The following is a 24,334-nucleotide window of genomic DNA, read 5'->3' as shown; positions in this document are numbered from 1 at the left end:
TTTTTTTATACCAGCCACCCTAAATCAGACCACAACAGCTTTTTTACATTTTACTACCAACAGTTGATTTCTCAGACTTTTTATTGGGCCAGCAGCATTATCATCATTTCTACTTTAATTCACCAATAATTTTGCTAGAAGTCTCCCTCCCCCAGCTTCCCAATGGCACAAGGTCTTATTTTTTCCCTAAGTTGCACAGTTAAATCTATTATTTTACTGAGCTTTGCACAAAGACCAGTAGATACTGATTTGCTTGCATTCCACCGTTGAGAAGAAAAACATGTAAAGGAACAGCCTTGGTGCTCTTATCTCAGGAAAAAATATGGAAAATTGAAGGGAGCTGGTGGCGACAAAACCAAGAAGTGACAAGAAGTTCTTTAAATGTGGAGAAAATGTTAATATTAGCAATTCATTCTCCTCGAAGTCTAGAATTAAATATAACCTGAATCACAGAACAGCATGAATCTCACACGCATCCATGATGCACAACCAGGAAACCATCTTGGGCAGCTTTCCCTCCTGCTCTCTAGCTGGATTCTCTCAGCTACTCTTCTAGAATCACAGGTCTCCTACTCCTCTGCTAATGAAACTGAAAACTGTTTATTAGTATGAACATGAATTTTACCACCCTAGAACAGATGGGAGTTTGTAAAATTAACATGTCCAGTGCTGCACAGAACCTGGTCTGCAATTCAGAAGAGCTGCCCTACAGTGCACGGCAATGCCCAAGCCAGGAACAGCCTCACTGTCTCAACACTGGGGCTTTTTAGAAACATAGGTCCATGAAGGAAGCCATCACGTCCTTCTTTATTCATTTTTTTTACACACACAAAAAATCAGCTCATTTATTGAAATACATAAATGTCTTTTTTAAAGGGTTTCATGATTCTACAAGTCTAAAAATTATAAGTACCTGACAATTATGAAATTTGATACTCACTGGCCCTTAACTATTTAAGGCAACGTTGTTTGAGTTCAAGCTTAAGTGTGATACAACTTTCTAACGAACTCTGACCTTTGTTTGAAATTGACTTCTCTTGGGTCTCCTCCAGAGCTATAAGACTATAATTAACTTTGGCAGATTCTGAAACCCCTATAACCTTTCATGTACCATGACTTTGGAATACTACCATCTGTTAGTGAGTATTTTTCTGCTTTTTTAAGGAAAAGGCCTTAGATCTACGCTCAAGATTTATTTTCAAAAAGTAGGGGGGAAAAAGCAAATACAATTGTATTTGTGTTACAATTTCTATTATAACTCTTTCAAGACTGCGTCTAATCAGATCAGAGTTTAAATAATTTTAATTTGTACCAAAATGAACTAAATGTTATATATTTGACCCTGAAAGCCCACTTGTCCATTTTCCCTCCATTTTAAGACACATAGGAGCAGACCACAACAATTTTTAAAACAGATGTAAAAAATAAAATGTTATGATCCTTAACTACGACTTCTTTACTGAGATCCAGATCTATATTTTCAATTGCCTATAAACGGTGCCCATGAGCATGGCTCAAGTAATTTTAAACATATATCAACTTCCATCACACCATAAACTTGTCTTTCTTCTATATAAATAGCATTTTCTGACTCTACAACCCTGGGATAACTATGTTTCTCTAAATATGAGACGGGAAAGGAAAAGAGAACTAACATTTGTTGAACCCTTTGAGTCACTTACATATTACATATTAATTCATTTATTCTACAAATATTTATTGGGTGTCTATTACATGCCAAGCTCTGTACCAGGCATGTAGGACACCTGATGGGCAATACAGACAATTCAGAGTAGGATACAGACATTGAACAAATAATTACACACAAAATAATTTATTTTCATATATAATACATACCATGAAAGAAAAGAACAACGTGCAAAGAGAACATACAACCTGATGACCTAAACTAGTCTGGTCTTCAAAGTCCTCTGAGGAAATGACATTAAAGCTTGAAACCTGGAAGATCAGCTGTAGTTATCTAGGCAGGAACTACATCTTTATATATAAGATCGTGAAGAAGAAGTTCATAAAGGAGACTGAGAAGGAGCATCCAAAGATGGGGAAGAAATACAGGAGAGTGTAAAGTCAAAAAGCTGAAAAAAGATAGCATTTCAAGAGAAAAGGAGAGCTCTCTTTGAGGAGAGCAGAGCTCTCTTTGAGGAGAGCACCCTCAAAGCTCAGATGACTTAAGAGAGACAGTGGTCCATTAAATTCAGTTGGCAAGGGGACTTCCTTGGCAGTCCAGTGGTTAAGACTTTGCACTTCCACTGCAGGGGGCGCGGGTTTGATCCCAGGGAACTAAGATCGAGTATGTTGGGCAGCCAAAAAAAACATTAAGGAAAAGGAAACGAAGGAAAAGGCAAGGAAAAGATGGGTGAAAGCCAGAGGGACAGTCCAGCCACCGCACAAGAAGAGAAAGGAGAGAGGGGTCCTGATGTGGACAGCTTATAAATCTGTTGGTGGGATGATGGGAGTTCCTTCTGATATCTTTTACTTTCTCATTGAAGGATGAAGTCATCCACTGCGGGGAATGAGGGGCTAAGAGAAGCAGGGTATGGAAGAGTATGGAGAGAAGAGAAAGTATAAAACAGTTGTTTCATTGAGTGGAAAGGCAAAGTTTCTAGAGAAACAAGGTAGGATTGCTAGGTAATTTTGATCATGTATTTGAATTTTGTCTTGAAAAAGTAAAACAAGTCACCCCCAGCTAAGTAATTTTCTCCAGCATCAGAAGTTGAGAATTTGCCAGGTGACTAGGGCAGAAGAAAAGATAGGCAAGGAATTGAGGGTATTTTCAAGGGAATGATTATTACAATAGACCATGAAACCTCGGGTAGACAAGGAGGTTAGGGTTGAACAATGATAGTAAGTGCTATGTGATGAATAGGTAGTCCCAGGGGAGTAAAATTTTAGCAGTGATGATATTAGAGGAAATCTGCTGGAATGAAAAGAGATGGTAGGCAAAGAAGGGGATACTTGAAATTAAGATTACAGAGCTGGCACCACTGCTAGATGGCAAGGTACACAAAGTGCCCACGGAAGTGGACGGCTGGGGTAGAACAAACAGGTGAGTGAAGTGAAGGAGTCAAGGCTCTAGATGGATGATCTACTTGATCATCAAAGTCATGAAAATGGCAGCAGGGATAGGTGCCATCATGGAACATGTACAGATAGAGTAGAGCTGAGTGGGCAGTGTATCATTTGGCCTTCCGGATGTCAGTTTCACTATCCTTCTAGAAACAAAGAGATGGTGAAACATGCCTAGATTCCACCCCTAGGACCACCTTCCCTCTTCCAAAAATTATAAGTCATGAAATGGACACTTTATTGAAAATCTAGAGGATATTATTGTTCCTGGTGCATTAAAAAAACAAAAGCAAACAAACAAAAAGACAGAATTCTAGTGTCCTAGTCTCAATAATGAAGGAAAATTTTTAAAAAGAACAACAGTGCATCTCTTGCAGAATCAGGAACCATGTTGATCTACACTGCTAAGGTGGTATAGAACCATGGTTTAAAAGGATGGACTTTTATTGTCAGACACAGCTGGGTTTGAATGTAGACTCCATCTCTTACTATTTATGTAACTTTTAATACCTAAAAAGTGGCATCTTGCAGAATAACTGAGAGAATTAAATGAGATAATACACATAAAATACCTTTCCTATTACCTAGCATACCATGGCCCACAAATGTCAGCTTTATTTTTACATAAGATTCACTGGGAATCCTAATCCCACATTTGTAGAGGCCATTTAATGAGTAAGATAAACAATATTTTCCCAAGGCTCCTTGCCACCTACAGAACTGTGGTTGCCTACCAAAAGTAAGCAAAGCCATCAGGTGTTTTCCAATAGTGCCTGACATCTATTTTGATTCAGGTACACCAAGCTAATTTCTTTCCTGAAGTAGGAAGTCCATTTGAACTATTATGTACACATCCAAAACTTGAAGGAGCAAAGCAAAATGTGGCCATTCTAATAAACATTAGTGCTAAAGAGTATGGCAAAGTGATTAAGGGCACATGAGTTTAAATCCCAGATCTGTCCCTTCCTGCTTATGTGGCCTTGGCCAAGTTACAAAACTCATTTCTAAACTAATGCTGGCTACCTCATAGGGTTATGGTAAGAATTTAAAGAGTAATTCACATAAAGAATTTGGCACAGAGCCTGGTACTTAATCACTTATTGAATATTAGCTAGCAGCAGCAGTAATATATAAGCAAACCAAAAAGATCGGAAGATACTTTATGCTAATTCAAGAGCAGTTTATGAAACAGAAGAGGCAATTTTCTAACAAAAAAATCATCTATAAGTTTTAGGAAAATTTGCTAAATTTTTTTTCTAGAGATAGAAACTTAATTTAGATTATTACATTTAGTTTGGGGGGAGCTGTATAAAAAGAATAAAATTTAGAAATCACATGGGTATTATGCTCACACAAAGCATGCTATTCCACAATAAAATGATACACAAAACTAAATGGGTAAATCTAAAAGCATTATACAAAAACAAAAGCAACCAGTCACGAAAGAGTACGTACTATACGATTCCATTTCCATGAAGTGAAGAACAAACAACATTAATCTATGGTAATAAAAATCAGACCTGTGTTCGCCTCACGGTGGGGTGGGTGGTTGACTTGGCACAAGGGAATTGTCAGGGGTGATGGAAATGTTCTTTATCTTGATCTGGGTGATAGCTACATGGGTATATACATTTGTCAAAATGCAACGTGCCACACACTTAAGAACTGGGCATTTTACTGTAAGTACCATTAACATAAAAATTCATACTTATATGAATTCATTTTTCCATAAATTAAAGTGTCATGACTTAGCAGCTGTTCATTATGTGTTTAAAACAATATTTATTTCCTAAACATATACACTGGGCAAAGAATATCATGTTAGAGTTTTTTTAAATTTTATTTATTTATTATTTATTTATTGGCTGTGTTGGGTCTTCGTTGCTGCACACGGGCTTTCTCTAGTTGCGGTAAGCGGGGGCTCCTCTTCATTGTGGTGCGCGGGCTCCTCATTGCCATGGCTTCTCTTGTTGTGGAGCACAGACTCTAGGCACGTGGGCTTCAGTAGTTGCAGCACAAGGGCTCAATAGTTGTGGCTCATGGGCTCTAGAGCACAGGCTCAATAGCTGTGGCGCCTGGGCTTAGCTGCTCCGAGGCATGTGGGATCTTCCTGGAGCAGGGATCGAACCTGTATCCCCTGCATTGGCAGGCAGATTCTTAACCACTGTGCCACCAGGGAAGCCCTATCATATTAGATTTTATTTTGGATTAGAGCAGTATGTGGAAAACACAATGAGGTTGATTGGTGAAATCAGGTAATATAATAAGGCTTTGAAAAGCAAAACTAACATTTGCTCAACTTAGCTGAAAAAACAAACCACAAATAGTGTAATAAAGGTCTCAGTTCACAGTAATTTGCACTTTATAAAAGGGAATTGCTTAAGACTGAGGGAACTAACACTATATTAATAAGAAAAAGAAATTTAGTTTTACTCCTTTAGGATTTATGTCTTTGGAAAATTTAAAGTAAACTGTCTTTCAGAAGGTTTCTGGATCTGAGTCATTCAGGACGTACAAAATGTAGAGCACCAATCCAATATGCGAGGTCTGAAGTGTTAGTTTTGTGATGCATAGGTACTCTAAAGAGGTCAGTTAAGAGGGGAATTCCCTGGCAGTCCAGGGTTTAGGACACCATGCTTTCACTGCCGAGGGCCTGGGTTCAGTCCCTAGTCGAGGAACTAAGATTCCTGCAAGCCATGCAGTGTGGCACAAAGAAAAAAAAAAAGGTCAATTAAGAGAAAAGCAAAGTCAGAACATCATTCATCCACTCAATGTCAACCACAAAGAAAAGAGGTGAGAGAAAAGGGTAGTGCAGTCAACTCTTCACTCCCTCCCTGTTCTTGGCTTCGAGTACACCTGGTACAAGGGGTGATCATTAAATTTGCAATGAATGGTGGGTTGGATGGACTAATATGTTTATTGGTAGATGGACTATGAAGTTTCAGTATCAGGGATCTGGGAAAACAGTGGTGCCACATACTAAAACAAAAGCTGCCAGGAGTAAATTTTTAATGAAAAGAAAAGTATTAAATATGTAGTATTTGAAGTACGAATAGGCTGCCCAGGTAGAAGTGTTTGCTGGAGGAGAAATGTGGAACCCTACCTGCGAGAGTGATCAGAACTGTCACAGGAGTGATAATTAAGTCTATGTAGCTAGATGACTTCCAACAGGAAGAACTCATTGTAAGGAGGAGCAGAGGCCAAGCACAGAAACTTGGGGAATGCCCACAGCTGGGGGACAGGGGGACAAGAACTAGGACAATTTGGGTAATAGTTCAGGGAAAAGAATGCTTAGGAATAAATATTAATCAAAAGTGTCCAATGTTACAAAGCAGTGGGAAAAAAGCATATATTTGTAAGCTACTATATAATTACAAAATACTATTTTTATCTATCCTAATTTTATTTTCAAATAAATGGTAGAAGTTGCCACAAGTTAATTCAGCCTCTATAGTCAGTGAACATTGGCACCAAAGGAAAAAAAAACCAAAACTGGACTCCTTCCCAAAATTAGTAGGAAGCCAATGGGGAGGAAACGAATTTGGTGAAGGAAAGAGAGAGAATAGGTCTATACTACCCAAGCTAGGCATTGGTCATCCCAATAAAATGGAGGGGGGGTGCCAGGGCAGGCCTGGCAGTTGCAGGCAAACAGGAATCGCCAGTTGCTCAGCTGCTCAGAGGAGTTTCTCTGAAGCACCTTTGAAAAAGGGCCAGGAAGGTGTTGGTGAAAACTACGAGAGTACCCAACTTACACCAGCAGATGTTACTCATGTTTCCCAAATTTGAAACTATATCAAATATGGAACCTCCCTGGTGGTCCAGTCGTTAAGACTTTGCCTTCCAATGCAGGGGGTGCAGGTTCCATCCCTGGTCAGGGAGCTGGGATCCCACATGCCTTGTAGCCAGAAAACCAAAACGTAAAACAGAAGCAGTATTGTAACAAATTCAATAAAGACTTTAAAAATGGTCCACATGAAAAAAAAAATAAGAAAATATATCAGGCATATATCAGAATTCAGCAGTCAATATGATCTGATTTTATATTAAAAAACAGACCCAAAATAACAGGTGAAGTAATTTGGTCATGCTCATACAGTTAATTAGTGTCAGAATTTACTAACTATATCGCCTCTTTGGGGAAATTTGTGTTTTTCAACTACAAAAGCTCATAAATTGGTCACCATCACCAAGTAGAAAACTGGGTTTGAGGGGGATTCTTTTTCAGAATTGTTTTAATAAACGACATATCTTTTCAATGCACCACTTGAATACCTGCCTTCATTTTCTGTGTTGATTTGACAGACCAAGTGGCTCAGCAGAATAGAACTAAAATTGTTTTTCTCCATACTCCATGTTATGGAAACTAGCGGGAATGTACCCCTTATTATGATAGTGGATTTACAACAGCAAAACACACTCACAAATTGGAAGCTGCTCAGACAGTCATTATCTCCAAAAAAAGAAGACTGTTAGGCTTTGAGGCAAAGGATAAATTAACTGGAGTGAAAGCATTTCTTTTCCAAATTCCAGACAGAAACAGCTTGACACTTTTGAAAGAGGGGTTATGAGGGTTACAATGTTTTTGTGTCTTCTTCATTTCCTGCTTTATCATAATCAACCTCAGCTGTTACATTGCTCCAAAGTAAAAATTTTGAATGTGAACAAATTTTATTTTCTTTTTGGAACATGTGAGTATGTCAGTGTGTTCCTTCCCAAGCAAATGAGCTTGGTTTTGCCAGCCTATTAGTTTGTTTTCATCACTCTCATTATTCCAGGGGACAGTAAACATTTATGAAAGAGGAACAGTAAACACTGAACCCAGAAACACTGTATTCATTCTAGGTAGTTTTACACATTGAACTGTTTTTGTATATGAATTTATAGTGTCATAAATGTCTTCTCTCTTTCACACATTGAAGTGCTATATTATTCTAACCATAAGTTCTAGACAAACTGATAGCACATGCATGCACTTGGCCTGAAATTTTGACTCACTAATTGTACTGTATACAGACAAGTTTTTTGGTTTGTTTTGAGCAAACATCATAGCAGGAGTGACCCTTAAAATGGCATTGAAGAGGAAAATTAGAAACTCGCACTCAGCTAAGAATAACTCCATGCTTGTTTTGCTTTTGTAAAATATGCTTGCTGCGCCGAAGGAAAAAAAACAAACAAACAGGATGACCTAGCAATCCAATATAACCATAAGATGTTTTGCTAAAAATGGAATGTTCTGCACCTGATCTTGTAAATTTCTGTTTGGAAACTTCTGTACTCTGTAAACCAAGTAACCAACCTACCCATGCTAACTGTAAACATGTGCACTGACCCCTATAAAAGTAAAGCTCTTCCTGAGCTTGGAGCCCAGAACTTTGGAGCGTTAGCTCGTCTGGGGCCGCCAGCTTAATAAACCTGAGTTCTCCAACCCCCAAGTGTGGTGCTTGGTTTCTCGACAGACCAGTTTTCTGCAACAGCACCACCACTGCACACCAGTGATTTCCAACAGGTTTTATGACACTATAAGAACACTCTCAATTACATTAAAAAGGCACAACATAATTCTAAATAAATCATTCTAATTCACTTGTGTTTTTTAAAAGATAAATGTTGGGACACCTTTGGTGCACATTGCTTCATGCCAAATGCTTGTCACTCTTATAAGATTCAGTGGAAATTGACAGTGAAAACTGTTCCAGTCTAATGAAAATTGATGTTTCAAACTTATTTAAAACTTAATAAAATAAAGATTCCACTTCTATGTATAAGACACCTTACAAGGCAGTACATACAGATCCAAATCAGTACAAATTACCATTTCCAGATAGTAAAAAAGAAGTATACAGTAACTAATTGTAGTTATAATGTTCTTGCAGAAATAAATGCAGCATTAGTCATATTGAAAAAAACAACAACAACAAAACTAGAAACAACGTAAATGTCCAGGAACATTAGAATGAATAAATGAAGTGCTGTATATTCATATGACAGAATACTATATAGCAATGAAAATTTAAAAGTTCTGCTATACACAGCATAATGAAGAACAAAGGAAGCCACACACACACACACACACACACACACACACACACACACACACACACACACACACCATATATATATATATATATATATATATAAAATCAGGCAAAATTAATCTATGTGGTTAGAATTTCTGCTAGTGGTTACATCTGGGAAGAAAGGTGGAAGTAATGATTTGGAAGGATCACAGCAAAGTGTTTCTGGAGTGTTGGTAATGGTATACGTCTTGATCTGTGCAGTGGTTACATAAGAGTGTCTACTTTGTGAAAATGCATTGGGCTGCATGCTTATGATTTGTGCCTTTTCTGCACATATGCCGTACTTCATTTAGGGTTTATTTTATGGAAAGATGGAGTAAGTAGACTCCATCATGTCTCTCCCACTGAACACAGTTATAAAACAGAACACAAGAAGTAGCTCCTTAAGGACTCTGAAAAGTAAACAGTAGCAGGAAGTTTGAGGAAGAAGCCCAGTACCATCAAAGTGATAGTAGATTTGTCATTCTTTCCACCTCTGGTACCTTCCAGCCTGGTTTCAACATAGCCTGGAAGTAGGTATCAAACAGACAGAGTCCTCCAGGAAAAGTCCTCTGGTTCTGACTCAGGAAGTGGGAAAGGGTCTGCTAACACTCCATTCTCTTCTATCCCATCTCTGAAGCTATCCTGGGATAGTAGTGGCAGAAACAGCTGCTACAAGGGAGGTCCTCAGAAGCCTAGGAGAACTAGGAGGAGAACTAGTTGGAGAAGAACTATGGAGGAGAACTTTCCTTTCTGACTGGATGACATGGAGTGTCAAGAGACTGGGGCAAGCCCCCACTGCTTTGTCCTCCACCACTTGGCCCCTGATACAGAAGAGGTCACGGGAAGTAGATCACAGGGTGGGATAAATAAAGCCCCAGCTTTCTGGCCAAAGAACCAAAGGGGGAGCCTCCAAGGAACTAAAAAGTACTGAGGCAGTCATGGAGAGGGAGAAGCTTGGGAAATGATCCCATAAAAGTATTTATGAGATGAGCAGACCTCACCCTTTGGTATGTGTGAATCTGACACTTAACAGTATACTATAGACTTTGAAAACTGAACTTTGATATAAATCACTGCCCAGATCTCACACTGGCCACTGAGTAGTACACACATGGGCTAGACCTGGAAAGCACTGCAAATGCCTTTGGAAATGTAACTGATTTTGAAATCATAGTCCACAGAAGACTAGTCAGAATTTACAGTCTAAATCCAGTTAGGCTGACTGCTGCTAGAACAAAACCATTAGCATTCTCCATAAGATTTTAAAGACCCAAAGTCTTAGAACATAATGTTCAAAATGTCCAGGATGTAATAAAAAAAAAATTACTCTGCATATGAAGAACCAAGAAAATCTCAATTTGTGTGGAAAAAAGCAATCATATGATGCAAATTATCCAACAATGACTTTAAGGCAGTTTTATAAAAATTCTCCAAAAAGTAATGGTGACCACCTTGAAATGAAGGGAGAGAAGAAAGTCTCAACAAAGAAATTCAAGATATAATAAAGAACAAAGAGGAAATCCTAATTTTGAAAATGCAATAACTGAAACTTTAAAAATCACTGGATGGGTTCAACATCGGAATGGAGATGACTAAGAAAGGAGTCAATAAACTTAAAGACAGATCAACAGAAATGATCAAATATAAAGAATAGAGGAAGGCTGGGGGAAAATGAACAGAGCCTCTGGGACCTGTGGGAAATACCAAAAGATCTAAAATTCATGTCCTCATAAACTCACAAGTGGAAAAGAATGTGGTATAAAAATAAATATTTGAAGAAATAATTGCTGCAAGCTTCCCAAATTTGAGAAAAGGTTTAAACTTATGGATACAAGAAGCTCATTTAATCCTAAACAGGATAAACCCAAAGAAATCAATGTACAGACATACTGTAATCAAACTGCTAAAAACTAAGGACAAAAAATTATTGAAAGCAACTAGAGAAATCTGATGCGTTACTTATAGGAGAACAATGATTTGAATGACAACCAATTTCTCATGAGAAACACTGAGGATAGAAGTAGATGAAATAACGTTTCTTAAGTACTGAACGAACTGCCAATCCAGAATTCTATGACCAGTGAAAATATCCTTCAGGAATGAACATGTGATGAAGACATTTTTAGATGAAGGAAAACTGATAGAATCTGCTGCCATTAGAACTGTTCTAAAAGAAGAATAAAGAAAGTTCTTCAGACACAAGGGAAATGATACCAGAAGGAAGCCTAGAACATCAAGGAAGAAGGAAGAACAATAGAAATTATAAATACCTGTGTAAATACGGTGGATTATTTTTCTCCTCTTGAATTGTTTAAAACATATTTAATGTTTGAAAGAAACATTAATGGTTGAAAGAGAAAATACAACATTGGCTTATGGAAAGATAGATAGATACATGGGTGTCTGTGTGTGTGTGTGAACGCACACGCATACGAGTGAGAGAGAGAGAATGAGAGAGAGATACATTCAAATACCCCAAGAGAAAGCTAGGAAATAGGAAACAGGAATGAAAAAGAGAGGGAACAAACATAAAACAAATAAAACAGTGGCTCTAAATACAAACATTAATAATTACAACAGATGTAAATGATCTAAACATACTAATCAAAAGACAAAGGTTGACAGAATGGACAGAAAACCAATACCAACAAAAATACCAACTATATGATGCCTAGAAGAAATTTATTTAAAACATAATGATATAGGTATGTTGAAAGTAAAAGGATAGGAAAAGATACATCTTGCAAACACTAATCAAAAGAAAACCAGAGTAGCTATATTAACATAAAACAAAATAGGGAAGAGAAATTACCAGAGATAAAGAGGAACATTACATCATGAAAAGGGTCAATTCACCAATAAGACATAAAAATATTAAATGTGTTCACATGAAATAATGTTACCTTTGACTTCATCAAACAAAACTGACAAAATTGAAAAGCGAAATAAAAAAGTCCACAATATTTGGAGACTTGAACATTTCTCTCACAGTGATCAACAGATGTAGCAGATAAAAAACCAGCAAGAATATAAAAGAACTAAATAAAAGTACCAATCAATGAATTTAATTCACATTTGAAGAGCATTTCACCCAACAGCATCAGAATATATATTTCTCAAGTGCACACGAAATATTCACCAAGATAGATCATATTCTGGGTCATATAATAAATGTTAAATTTAAGAGATTAAAAATCATACAAATTGGGACTTCCCTGGTGGTGCAGTGGTTAAGAATCTGCCTGCCAATGCAGGGGATACAGGTTCGATTCCTGGTCTGGGAAGATCCTATATGGGGCAGGGCAACTAAGCCTGCGAGCCACAACTACTGAGCCCACGTGCCACAACTACTGAAGCCCACACTTTTAGAGCCCATGCTCCACAACAAGCGAAGCCACAGCAATGAAAAGCCCACGCACTGCCACAAAGAGTAGCCCCTGCTCGCCACAACTAGAGAAAGACACACGCAGCAATGAAGACCCTACACAGCCAACAAATTAATTAATTAATTTTCAAAAATCATATAAATTCTATTCTTTGACCATAATGGAATTAGAATAAAAATTAATAACATAAAAAGAACAGATAAACCTCCAAACAGCACCAAATTTAACAACACAATCCTAAGTAATGCACGAGTCACAGAGGTAGTCTCAAGGAAAATTAGAAAACGTTTTGAACTGAAGAAAAATCAAAATAAAACCCATCAAAATTTGTAGGATGCAACTAAAGTCATTCTTAGTTACAGAGTAACTAGAATTCTTAAGTATTGCTAGTGCAAAATTGAACAGTCATTTTGGAAACAGTTTGGCAGTTTTTTATAAACTTAGACGCTTACCGTTTAAACCGGTAATGCTATTCCTAGATATTTACCCTAGAGAAATGAAAACTTACATTTACACAAAAACCTATACACAAATGATTATAATAGCTCTACCGTGATTGCCAAAAACTAGAAACAATGCAAATATCCTTTAAGACATAAATGGATAAACAAATGGTAATACATACAAGTAATAGAATATCCAGCAGCAAAAAGGAATGGACTATTGATACATACAAAAACTTAGATGAATCTCAAAGGTATCTCACTTGTGAAAGAAGCCAATGTCTAAAGGTTACATACTCAATCATTCCACATAGATGACTATCTCAAAAAGACAAAAATATAGCAACGAAGAACAGATCAGTGATTGCCAGTGGTTAAGGGTAGGAGAAGCTTGAGGAAATTCGGTTTTGTTTGTTTGTTTGTTTTGAGCTTATGGAACTGTTCTGTATCCTGATTATGGTGGTGTTTACAACAAATCTAAACATGCCTTGAAATTCACAGAACTGTATACCAAAAGAAAAGATCAAATTTTACCATGTTAACTTAAAAAATAAAATTAATACAAATAAAGAAATATTTTTATGTTTACTTTTAAAATGTAGGGCACAAAGTTCCCCAAATAAGATTTGAGTATCTAGGTAACATCAAGACTAATTTGACCACAAAAGAAAAGCAGGAAGATAGTGATATACTCACCGCTGCTTGCCCCTCTACAGTTTCCATTACTAGAATCCATAGGAAAATCTGAAAGGAGGTGATAGAATAAAGCAAGAATCATAACATATTTGCTATTATTTCAAGAATTCCCATATTAAAATCTAATTCAGTCACAACCTGATTTGGGTAAGGACCGAGGTGTCTCAAGGAAATTGATTCTTATTAGCGTCCTGAGGTTGCCACTATCATTTGTAGGTCAAATTGATGTGATTTTCATGTGATTGAAAGTTGATATACTCTTGAATCCTCATCGTGTGCATACTATTTCAGGATTTAATAAAGTTTTTGAGTTTCACAAAAACTTCCTGTAACAATAAAGCCCATGCATATATTAGGTACTCACCCAACACATTTCTTGATGGCTAAAAGAACTAAATATACCTCTTCAATAAATAGATGTATCACACTTCACTGGCATACATTTTAATTCCTAGTACTCGAGGAAAACATGCAGAAAGCATTCTTGTGCTCCTGGCTAACTGCAGACTAAATAGTTCTTTAGCTGAAAGGAAGCCTACCAAGCCAGTGCAATTAATAGACATAGTAATAACTGGAAATTGCCATCGACTCTGTTCATGATCCCCAAATCCAAGAAAATGGTAAAATGATAAATGGTAATGAAAATAGTAATTATGTAAAGTTGTTCTTTATTCTAGTGAAGAAAGCAGCCTCTAATGAACAACACTGAGTGCCCCAGCAAAGCTGTACCTAATTATATGTTCTCATTGACACTTCAACTCAGTACTCTTGAGCGTTTTACATTTGTACTAACACTTGATGTTAAATGAGTTTAATGCCTCTGTTTATACAAATAGAAAATAATGTTCTTCCTCTGTCCTTTTACTTCATAGGTCATACCATGAATAAATTAAACAAGGAGGGGTAATACCATTTGAGAACAATAGCACCCAAAATTACAATTAATGAATTACTTTCCCAGGCTTAGTAGTCATCAGCTGGCATTTTAAGCTACATCCCAGGGAGTTTCCTGCTGGCCTAGTGGTTAGGATTCCAGGCTTTCACTGCTGTGTCCTGGGCTCAATCCCTGGTCAGGGAATTGAGACCCCACAAGTGGTGCTATGTGGGCAAAAATTAAAAATAAATTTTTTTTTAATAATTTATTATTTTTGGGGGGGTACACCAAGTTCAATCATCTATTTTTATACACATATTCCCGTATTCCCTCCCTCCCTCGACTCCCCCCACCCTCCCCGTCCCAGTCCTCTAAGGCATCTTCCATCCTCGAGTTGAACTCCCTTTGTTATACAACAACTTCCCACTGGCTATCTGTTTTACAGTTGGTAGTATATATATGTCTGTGCTACTCTCTCACTTTTTTAAAAAGCTATATCCTAGGAAAGATAGCAGCCACCAAATTTAAAAAAAAGAGAGAGATAACACATACTTGATCCTAAAACATTTGGTTCCACTCAGGTCAGATACTGTGAATTTAATGACCTCTATTCAAAGACTCTATTCATTGTAAATGTATCCAAGTATTAAATTAATGTGCCAATGGTTTTTCTATTCCTGAATAAGTCTAATAATCATGTGATAATATGCATATGATTTATACAAAAGTGATCTCTCTATAAATTAAAAATTTATATTGATCCACATTTAAAATAACTGTTTAATGTAGAAAGGTTGAAATAAAGATGAAAAATAAAATTCTTCTCTTGGAAGAAAACCGCTTTGAAGAAGCTGAACCTGGGAGTTTGTTTTTCTTCTTTTATTCTTATTCATAGGAAAATGTTTCTACACTTTTTAAAGTGCTTAGACATCAGTTGTTAGAATTATAAGAGAGAAAACCAAAGTTTTCTGATCATAAATAGTCAAAAAAAATGTTTTCAGAAAGTTAAACTTAGGAATTCTAACAAAATTATCCTAAATTAAAATAGTACATATTATTAATAGGTTTTATGCCCCAAGGATTTCAGGTAGGGGTCATAGAGGTTTCCAGAAGAAGAGTTCTAAAGTAGCTGCGGAAGGAAGAGAGGGTCTTCCAAATAGAGAACAGCACATGTCAAGGTGTGGGGTAAGAAACACAGGACTCACTGAGGGCCCTGCGAGTCTGCCAGTGGGGCTAAAAGAGCGGTGTAAGCAGAGAGGACGGAAACTAGAAAGGTAAGAAGGCATGAGATCATGAAGGCTAGAAGCAGATACCAAAGGATCTTAAGCAACAGATTTGTATTTCAGAAAGATCACGCTGTTGGAATACGGAGGGGCCATACTGGAGGTCAGCAAGCCAATTAGCATTCTAGCTCCATAATGCGTGGAAGAAATGGTGAGGCCCAAACAAAGAAAGTAGCTTTAGAGAAGAAGGGGAGGGAATTGGATTCAGAGTAGATCTAATAGCACTTGATACCTATTGAACGTGGGGGATAAAGAAAAGGGTGGAAGCGAGGCTGACTCCCAGGCCTGGAGTATGGGTGTGGTGGTGCCTCTTAACAATACAGAAAATACTAGAAGCGAATAGGTGTATGAGGGTAAGGAAATGATGAGTTCACTCTGGGGCCTGCAGAGACTGAGGGGCTCAGGGTTAGACAGGAGCGTCTGGAATGCATGTCCTCTGCTGTCTCCGAAGTGCAGAGAAGTACTTATCTGTTATCTCTTGGAATCCATTGTCCAGGGCTGCCTTCTATCCTCCTAGGCCATATAGAAATGGGCTTTTGAAATGCAATGAAAAAAACTCATTCCTTTAACTGAAATCTGATGGTCAAAAGACAGGTTCTCTCTACAGTTAGCATCACCTATTTCTTCATAAGAGAGGAAGTATACCTTAGAACAGGTCCTGGTTTGAGTCTTCTTTCCACTAATAGCTTTATGGACTTGGTTCACTTAACTTCTCTATATGACTCAGCTTCCCTTTCCACAGGTAGGAGTACTAGTACCTACCATTTATGAGAGTTATTACGAGAATTAAATAAATCATTATGCATCACGTACTTAGAGGGGCACCTGGAACACACGAAGTGTCATTAGTCCTAATTCTGTGGCTGCTCATGACTCCTGTTCTGAGAAGGACATCTTCCTGATCACGCTGTTGTTGCTTTACCATTTATCATTCACGTCACATGAATATTTCTTTTGTTCTTCACAATCCCAATGTTAATGTCAAATGACTTGCTCAAGGTACAAGGTTAATGGCAAATCTGGGATTCCAACTAAGGGCCTATAACTCGAAAACTGGTCTTCTTTAAACTGAGGCTACATAGCCAATTCTTAATCATTCAGAACTCTATGTCTAGGTGGTGGTTGTTGGTCTCCTCTTTCGATACACCTAGTAGGAGGAGAAAGGACAAATATAACTTAGTCAATTTTGCTATTTATAGCAAACAACTGTTTAGAATGTTGTGGGAACAAGAGAAAAGTGAATTATTAAAATACGGTTTGGAGACGACGTAAGATTCCATTACCACTGATAATCATGCCAGCTACAAACAGAATTCAGCATCGTCGCGTTCCAAGATACTCTTCTCTACCCCACCCGAGTGCCCTCCAATAGCTGACAGCATGAAGATGCTTTAGAATCATGTTTTCTCTCTGGTCTTCATCTAAAATTTCCATTTCTCCTTTCCTTTCCATTTTCCTCCTCATATCACACTCACTAATTCTCCCTTCTTGGTGTTTGGCCCCTCAAATATTTGTAGACCAGGGCTAAAGAAAAGGCTGCCTGTTCCCCAGAAAGTGGAGAAATGATTAAACAGCAGTGCATGCATGTGAAAGCTGGCCCAGTTCTGCCAGGTGAGAGAGGGCTGGGAGAAATGTGCCGGGCAAGAGCTGGGGTGACAACAAAAAGCAGCAATGACTGAGGAGCAGTTATAAAGCCTTCGGCACGGCAAACTGGGGGGCTGTATAAATAGCTGTTAAATATCATACCATAAATCTCCTGCAACACTCAACGTCTACATTCCTGAGATAAACTACTGGTAATTAACGGACATCCCTCAGACTCATTCTTTCTTCCTGTTGCTCCCAAAGGGATTTGTTCTTGCACCTGAGGTCCAGGTCGATTTGTGCAAGATGAAATACTAAGTTTATATTCAGGAGAAATAAGGTCTGCTTTCTCCTTTCGTTCTTAGTGTGAAGCGTGTTGCCCAGAGTTGAGCTGATAAAAGTTCTAGGCTGTATCTGCATTTACCAACAGACCATGTTTGTCCAAAAAAACCAAGCAAAAAATCAACTGAATAAAAATGCTAATAATGGTAAAATCACAACAGCAACAGCAGCAATTTGTTGAGGACTTACTATGTACCAGATACTCTATATGCTGTTTAATATCATCTTCACCATGTCCATGGAATGCAGACAGTATCTCCATGTTACAGATTAGAAAATTTTGAATTGGAGAGGTTATATAATTTCCCTATAGTAACAGTCGATATGAGGCAGAGTCAAGATTCAACACCTGGTCTGCCCCACTCCAAGCCCATAGCCTTTACTCACCATACAATAGTAAAGATTTGACTAGTATCTTAATTAACTGGCAGAATAAATTGAACTGAATTCACAGATAAAGCAGGTGTACATACAGCACAACTCTATAGTAAATACAAAACGTGAAGAAAGAATAAATTTAATGTGAATTTATTAGTAATAACAGGAGGATATGATACTTTCTTTATAAAAATATGCTTGCCCTTAATACCTCAAGACAAAAAGCAATATTCCAGTTCAATAAGCAATATTCCAGTTCATTTTGCTTTGTAAAATGTCCTTAAACTTTTTGGTGGAGTAACAATGTACTACCGGAGAACAGTATCTGTGTGAATGGTAGGATTTGAAAATCCTCTTGACATTGAAGAAATGTAAAAGGTGGTTGCATTTTATTCAGGGAGACCTTGCTTTTATATTCTGCTAGATTCTAGGCGTAAGACTTAGGAACTCTGTTTATACCTAGAGGAAGGAAGAAAGAAAACAACAACAACCCTGCTTCGTGAACGATCATATCCCACTTCCCACTGAACCAAGGAGCATATTGCCTCATAAATTAAACTAGCCACGTGGTAGTTCCCAAGTAATTCCAGGTGCCTGACAGTTTGACCCAGGATAGGGAATGTAATTTTCAGCAAGTTGGCCTTGGAAGCCAGGGGACCCTTCAGGCTAGAATCTACCGCTCCATTCCCCCTCCCCCTCCCCTTCAGCTCCCTCCTGCCACCACAATCTCTGATTCACAGAGACTTTACTGTAACAGAGGGTTATGATAAAGGGAGGAGGTAGGGATGACATCACTAAAATACAGTTCCAACTGCCACCTACCCCTACTTCTTTTGCTAGCAAGAATGCTGTCAGCAAAGCACATTATGGCATTCTAAAGCAGCTTAGCAACCAGGTCCCATGGACTGACAAATTGTTTCCATGCATGTCCTATTCGAATGCTTCAATGAGGCAATTGTTCTACATTTGGTCCACGATGATAGGTACCTCAGGGACACTTAAGGAAACCGCTTCCCATCCATATTGGCCATGGCTTTTGAGAGCCATTAACCTTGCCAAACCTCTCTCATTTGAGGTCCATCTCTAAGAGAGGTTTCAGAGCAAGAGGAGGAATGCATTTCAGTGTGAACCGTGGTCACCTCATTCCTAGCCCTCAGCCTGAGAGGAGCACCAGCATTTAACTGATCTAAGTGCCTGGCAGACCAGGACAGCAACTGACTTAGCTCTCTCAGCGTGTGCACAGCCTATAAATGTGGAGAAGTAGAAAAGCTCAAGAGTGCTCTTTTAGCCCAAAGATTGATAAGAAACACTTTTGATTACTTTAAACAACCAGTTGTTGGTTCATCATTAAAATCAAGATGACAATAGGTGTAGTCAAAGGTAGTAAACCAAGTGAGGTGACCATCAGAAAGCTCTTGAAATCTCTCTGCTCAGTTTGGTTTCGCAGCTATTTGTACAAGTACTTTTCCGCTCTCCACTCACTGTATGTTAAGTGGGTCAACGTGCACAGAAAGCAATTTTTCCAAATCAGTTCCCTGACCACCAAGAACTATTTTACCTAGACATGGACTAAGGACATGAACTTAAGCTGGGCAAGTTGAGAGGCAAAAGAAGAAAAAGGTGATGCCTGAGAAATGAACAGAGAAGAAAGTATAAAATCATCACATCTAAGGGCAGAGCTGCTCTGAGGAGGGTGTGAAAGAGGACCAATCATAAAAGATTAAGTTTATATTTAAAGTATATGAAGGGTGAAATTTTCAAGTTTTGGGTAATTGGTGGGAATGATATTGAGTTAGAATTAAATGGACCATAATGAACTAGGTTTAGTTGGGGTCTTGAGTTATGACTGTCCTAATTAGACCAAATACTAGTGAGAAAACAACTTGTGATTGATTCTATTTAATGTAGAACTGCAATAAAGTTTTATAGTAGGGAAAGATTGAAAAGAATCTGTGGCTGATGCACACAGAGAAGGGGCATGAAAGAGGTATCGAAGACAAATTATCTGCAGAGCATAAGAGTGGGATAAGGGGTGAGATTAAAAATAACATTACATGAGTGTATGATGATAACACGCCTTAAATATAACTCCTTTCATCCATATGTCATTTACAAAATGACTTGGAGGCATGTGGGAATGTGAAAAGAGCCCAGCAATTTCACTCCGCCAGCTCCGTGGCTGGAGTGAGTCTCAGAAGCTAATTAGCAGTGCATAGCAATGCTTCACAGCTATTTCAGTCTGCAATGGAAGAACAATTTATCTCATTGAAAAGAGGGGGAAATTTAAGATGAAGGTAATTGCTCAAATTGGATGTTGAGCAAACACATGCCACTAACATCTGCGGGTTGGAGTAAGGTTACTGGAATTATCTTGGCATTTTTTAATGATTAGAAGAAAACTGTGCCTTGGTTTTCTGTTTTCACCGTACAATCCCGACAAATAGCTAAACAGGAGGGATACAGAAAACTGATGACTGAGAATGCAAGAGAATCAAGCAGGAAAGTTCAGTGATTATAAACAAATTGAGAAAGAAAGAAAAGAGCATCACTATACAAGATGTGGTTACTTGGATGTTAAAGAGCGGAAGTGAAGGGGCAGTGTTGAGTAGACGTGTGATGGGAGTGCAATGAACTGAGTGTTTTTGAAAGACAGATCGCCTATTGGAATAGAGTCCATCAGTTTGGAAGGGTGAAGAGATGAGGGGGGAAAAGGCACGGTGCTCGATAGAGGGGTGATTAAGAGAGAGATTAAGAAAAATGATCCGAAAAGAGAAGACAGAATCAGAGAGTAAAGGCGAGTAACAAGGTCTCCAAGAAGTGCGCGGCTGGAAGACGAGGGGTGAGGGTGGGGGGGCAGGTCTGGCAGTGTCAGGACTCACCGGCTCCGTCGGCAGTGACGATGGCCTCGGGAGAGATGCACACGCCGCGGTCATAAACCGGCAGCTCCTCACAGGCCAGGCTTTCCGGCCACGAGTGGCGGTACTTGATGAGGATGGGCTCACAGCCCTCCCGGGCCCGCTCGCACACAGACTTGCAGGGCTTGATGGGCTCGTGCTGGAAGTCAATGGTGCAGATGGGCGCGTACATGGCACAGAGGAAGAAGAGCAGATCAGGGCTGCACTGGGTGCCCAGCAGACCTTCGAACTGCTCGATGGCCAGGATGGCGTTGGCCTGGGTGCTGTGGTGCAGGTGGTTGGGCATCTTGGTCATGTTCCAGGGCAGGGACTTGCACAGGGGGATGCGGACGGGCTCACAGGCTGCCGCCTGAGCTCCGGGCGCGCGGAGCAGGCAGAGCGCAGCCAGGGCGAGCAGCCCGGCCCGCAGCAGTAGCATCCCTCCGGGGCTGCCGCAGACCATGATCCCGGTAGGATGGGGCAGGGTGCAGCAGTGCCGAGGACGCCGAGAGGCCCGCTCCGCCGTCTCCTCCTCCCCCCTGGAAGTGGACACAATGATCTGGGAGCTTCTCCTCCCCCGGCAACCTCACAGCTTCCTTGGATCAAATTCCCCCAATGGGGTCCCACGAGCTTCGCTAAGCTCCAGCCGCCGCCGCCCCTGCCGCTCCTGCAGCTCTGGCTGCTCTTTCCCGACGTCTAAGCTTTCTGGGGCCTCAGCATCTATTTATTCCTCGCTCCCTCTGGCAGAAGCATCGGGCCTCGCAGATGAATCAAATGCGAGGAAAACAAGAGGAAGCGAGGGAGAAATAAAAACAAAAGTAGAATTCAGCCGAGGTAGTTGGAGCGCTGGTAGGTGTCACGTCCCCTGGATTACGAAAAGGTGCTAAAAGAAGCATGAAATTCTATCAAGTGAAGAGGAGGACCGGAGGGAGGATGGGGAGGAGGGAGAAATACAGGGCAAAGACTCCTAACGGGGGAGGAGGGTGCAGTAAGAATTTGTAAGTCTTGTAGGCTGAGCAAAAAGATCCAGTTTTTGGTGTGAGCTGCTGCTGCTGCAGCGACCGCGGCTGGCAAGCGAGGACCGGCAGGAGGAGCCTCGACGGGAGCTCTGTGCCTTGGACCCGCTGCTCTTCACTTTCCCACCTCCTGGCGCGACAGGCAGCTCCGCCCCGGTGCAGTCCCAGCCCTCCCGCGTCCGCTCCCCTTCCCGCGAAGGGAGTGGGGGCGGGGGGTCCGGAGACTGGTCTGCGGGTTGGAGGCGGAGGAACGGGAAGCCTGGAGAAGCAGTGAGGATGCGATAACCCAAGACAGAGCAGACTTAAGACGACCACCTCTTCCCCACCCCCACACGCGGGAGCACCCCACCCCCGCCCCCGGCTCCAAAAGAGATCCCCCAGCCTCTCACTGAAGAGCCCACCCCAAATCCCCACAAAGGAGTGCCCCCAGTTGCCCACATGGGAACCCACCCGAGCCCCACGCTCCCTGGATATAGTTCCTTTACGCCAACTATAGCCTCACCTCTGTGATCACCGGCTCTGCAGAAAGTCAGACCTTAGGGGGAAAGACTTAAGCAACATCACTTGAAACGTCGAAGTCGCAGAAAACAGGGCCCCCTGCAGCGGTGGTGGAGCCTTATCCACCCAGAGCTCCTGACTACAGAGGTCTGCATTTTGAATAACTGGGGCGGCGGTGGGGGCGGGCAGAATGGCCTTTCATAAAAAAAGAAGAAGAGCTATACGTAATTACAAATAGGCCACCAAAAGCAAGAAACGGGTTTGTTTGGTTTTTTTCTTTTATTTTTTTTCCTTTGCCCTGAAGAATTAAAACTTTTGAGTTTTGCTTTTCAGCTTCAAAGTGAAAACTGCTTCAAAGTACTTGGTCATTTTTTTTCTTCTGATTTTACTCACTAAAATAAAATGGCACTTATTAACTCTTCTCACCAATAATTTCATCTAACACTTGAGAGGAATGTGTAGGAAAAGTACACCACCCGGGTAATGATAGTGATGTTACTGATGACAGCAAGACCCTTTCCAAGATCCAAACGAGCGCAATCTAGAAAAGGAAATGGAAAACAGATCCCCTCCTGGTCTGCTCCTTCCACTAATGAGCTGCCTCTCCTTCCTTCTCCCTCTTCCTCCCGTTTCAGGGCATGTTGTAAATGGAATGACCTGCAGAGGCCCTCCTACCCTGCCCTTTCAATGGGAAATCACTGAGCAAAAGGATTGCAGAACGTCAGAGAACACAGCCTTCATTGAGAAGAGAAGGAAACAAACCCTAAAACAAAACAGGAAGCCACCTTTGCTCTGCATCATGAAACATTTCTCTGCTTTAATCCAGCCATTTCTCACAATCAATAATAAGCAGACAAAAGATGCTTCCACTTTACAGCACCAAGTGAGATGGTTTCCATTCCCCAGCATTGACTTGACAGCACTTACAAAATGTCAGTGCTAACTTGAGTTTATGGAATTTTATCTCTCAAATGACCATAAACAGCCATTTGGGACTGCAGTAAATTATTTCAGAAGGAAGTTTGTTCCACTTAGGAGAAAAAAAACAACAGATGGTAGATAGGGAGTCATCTAAGTGAGTATACAAACTTTGCCTGATCTAGAATTATTTAGTGTCATTTAACAAAAGAAAGCCAAAAATTATATAAATGAACTAGATGAAAAATGATTTAGCAAGTAAAATTTAGGAGGAAAAACAAATATAAAAACAGCCAAGGGACTTCCCTGGTTGTCCAGTGGTTAAGATTTCCCCTTCCAATGCAGGGAGTGTGGGTTCGATCCCTGGTCAGGGAGGTAAGATCCCACAAGCCTCGTGGCCAAAAATCCAAAACATAAAAACAGAAGCAATATTGTAACAAATTCAATAAAGACTTCAAAAATGGGCCACATCAAAAAAATCTTTTAAAAAGTAAATAAGTAAAAATAAAAACAGTCAACATCAGAGCCTTTCAGGGGCTCTGTAAAGAAAATGTAGGTGGGATTTTCAATAAATTAGAAGGAAGAAGTGAGGAGGAGATATAATAGATTGTTTGATAAATATATTTTCCTGTTCATCTTAAATTTTAACAGCTTGAGAAAAAAAAATGAGCCAGTTGTTTTAATGGTACCACAATTATCTGAAAGAAAGTGTGCTTTCCTTCCCCTGCATGGAAGTCAGATATCCCCTCTATCTAACAAGTACCCTCACAACTTTCCTGTAATTCAAATTTGTCTTTATCAAAACCTAAAATAAATTTCACTGCCTCCTAGAAGCCAAACTGAGTAAATTACGATAGCCAAGTTTGAAAAGTAGGC

General features: G+C 39.7%; 1 protein-coding gene across 1 annotated transcript in view; it reads right to left on the bottom strand.

Moving 5' to 3' along the window:
- Positions 1-22,290, bottom strand: part of FRZB (frizzled related protein) — a 33,713-nt gene extending 11,423 nt beyond the window's left edge. The window contains exons 1-2 of the mRNA XM_057745628.1: positions 21,012-22,290; positions 13,672-13,719 (exon numbers count right to left, since the gene is read on the bottom strand). Coding sequence (XP_057601611.1) covers positions 13,672-13,719; positions 21,012-21,489 — 526 coding nt within the window. The 5' untranslated portion in view covers positions 21,490-22,290. The remainder of the gene's footprint in view (positions 1-13,671; positions 13,720-21,011) is intronic.
- Between the last annotated feature and the right edge of the window lie 2,044 nt (positions 22,291-24,334).

The sequence above is a fragment of the Hippopotamus amphibius genome, chromosome 8 (genome assembly GCF_030028045.1).
Source record: "Hippopotamus amphibius kiboko isolate mHipAmp2 chromosome 8, mHipAmp2.hap2, whole genome shotgun sequence".
NCBI classification, from domain to species: Eukaryota; Metazoa; Chordata; class Mammalia; order Artiodactyla; family Hippopotamidae; genus Hippopotamus; species Hippopotamus amphibius.
Note: the sequence above shows the minus strand (reverse complement) of the source record. Positions and strands in the feature narration are given on the sequence as shown.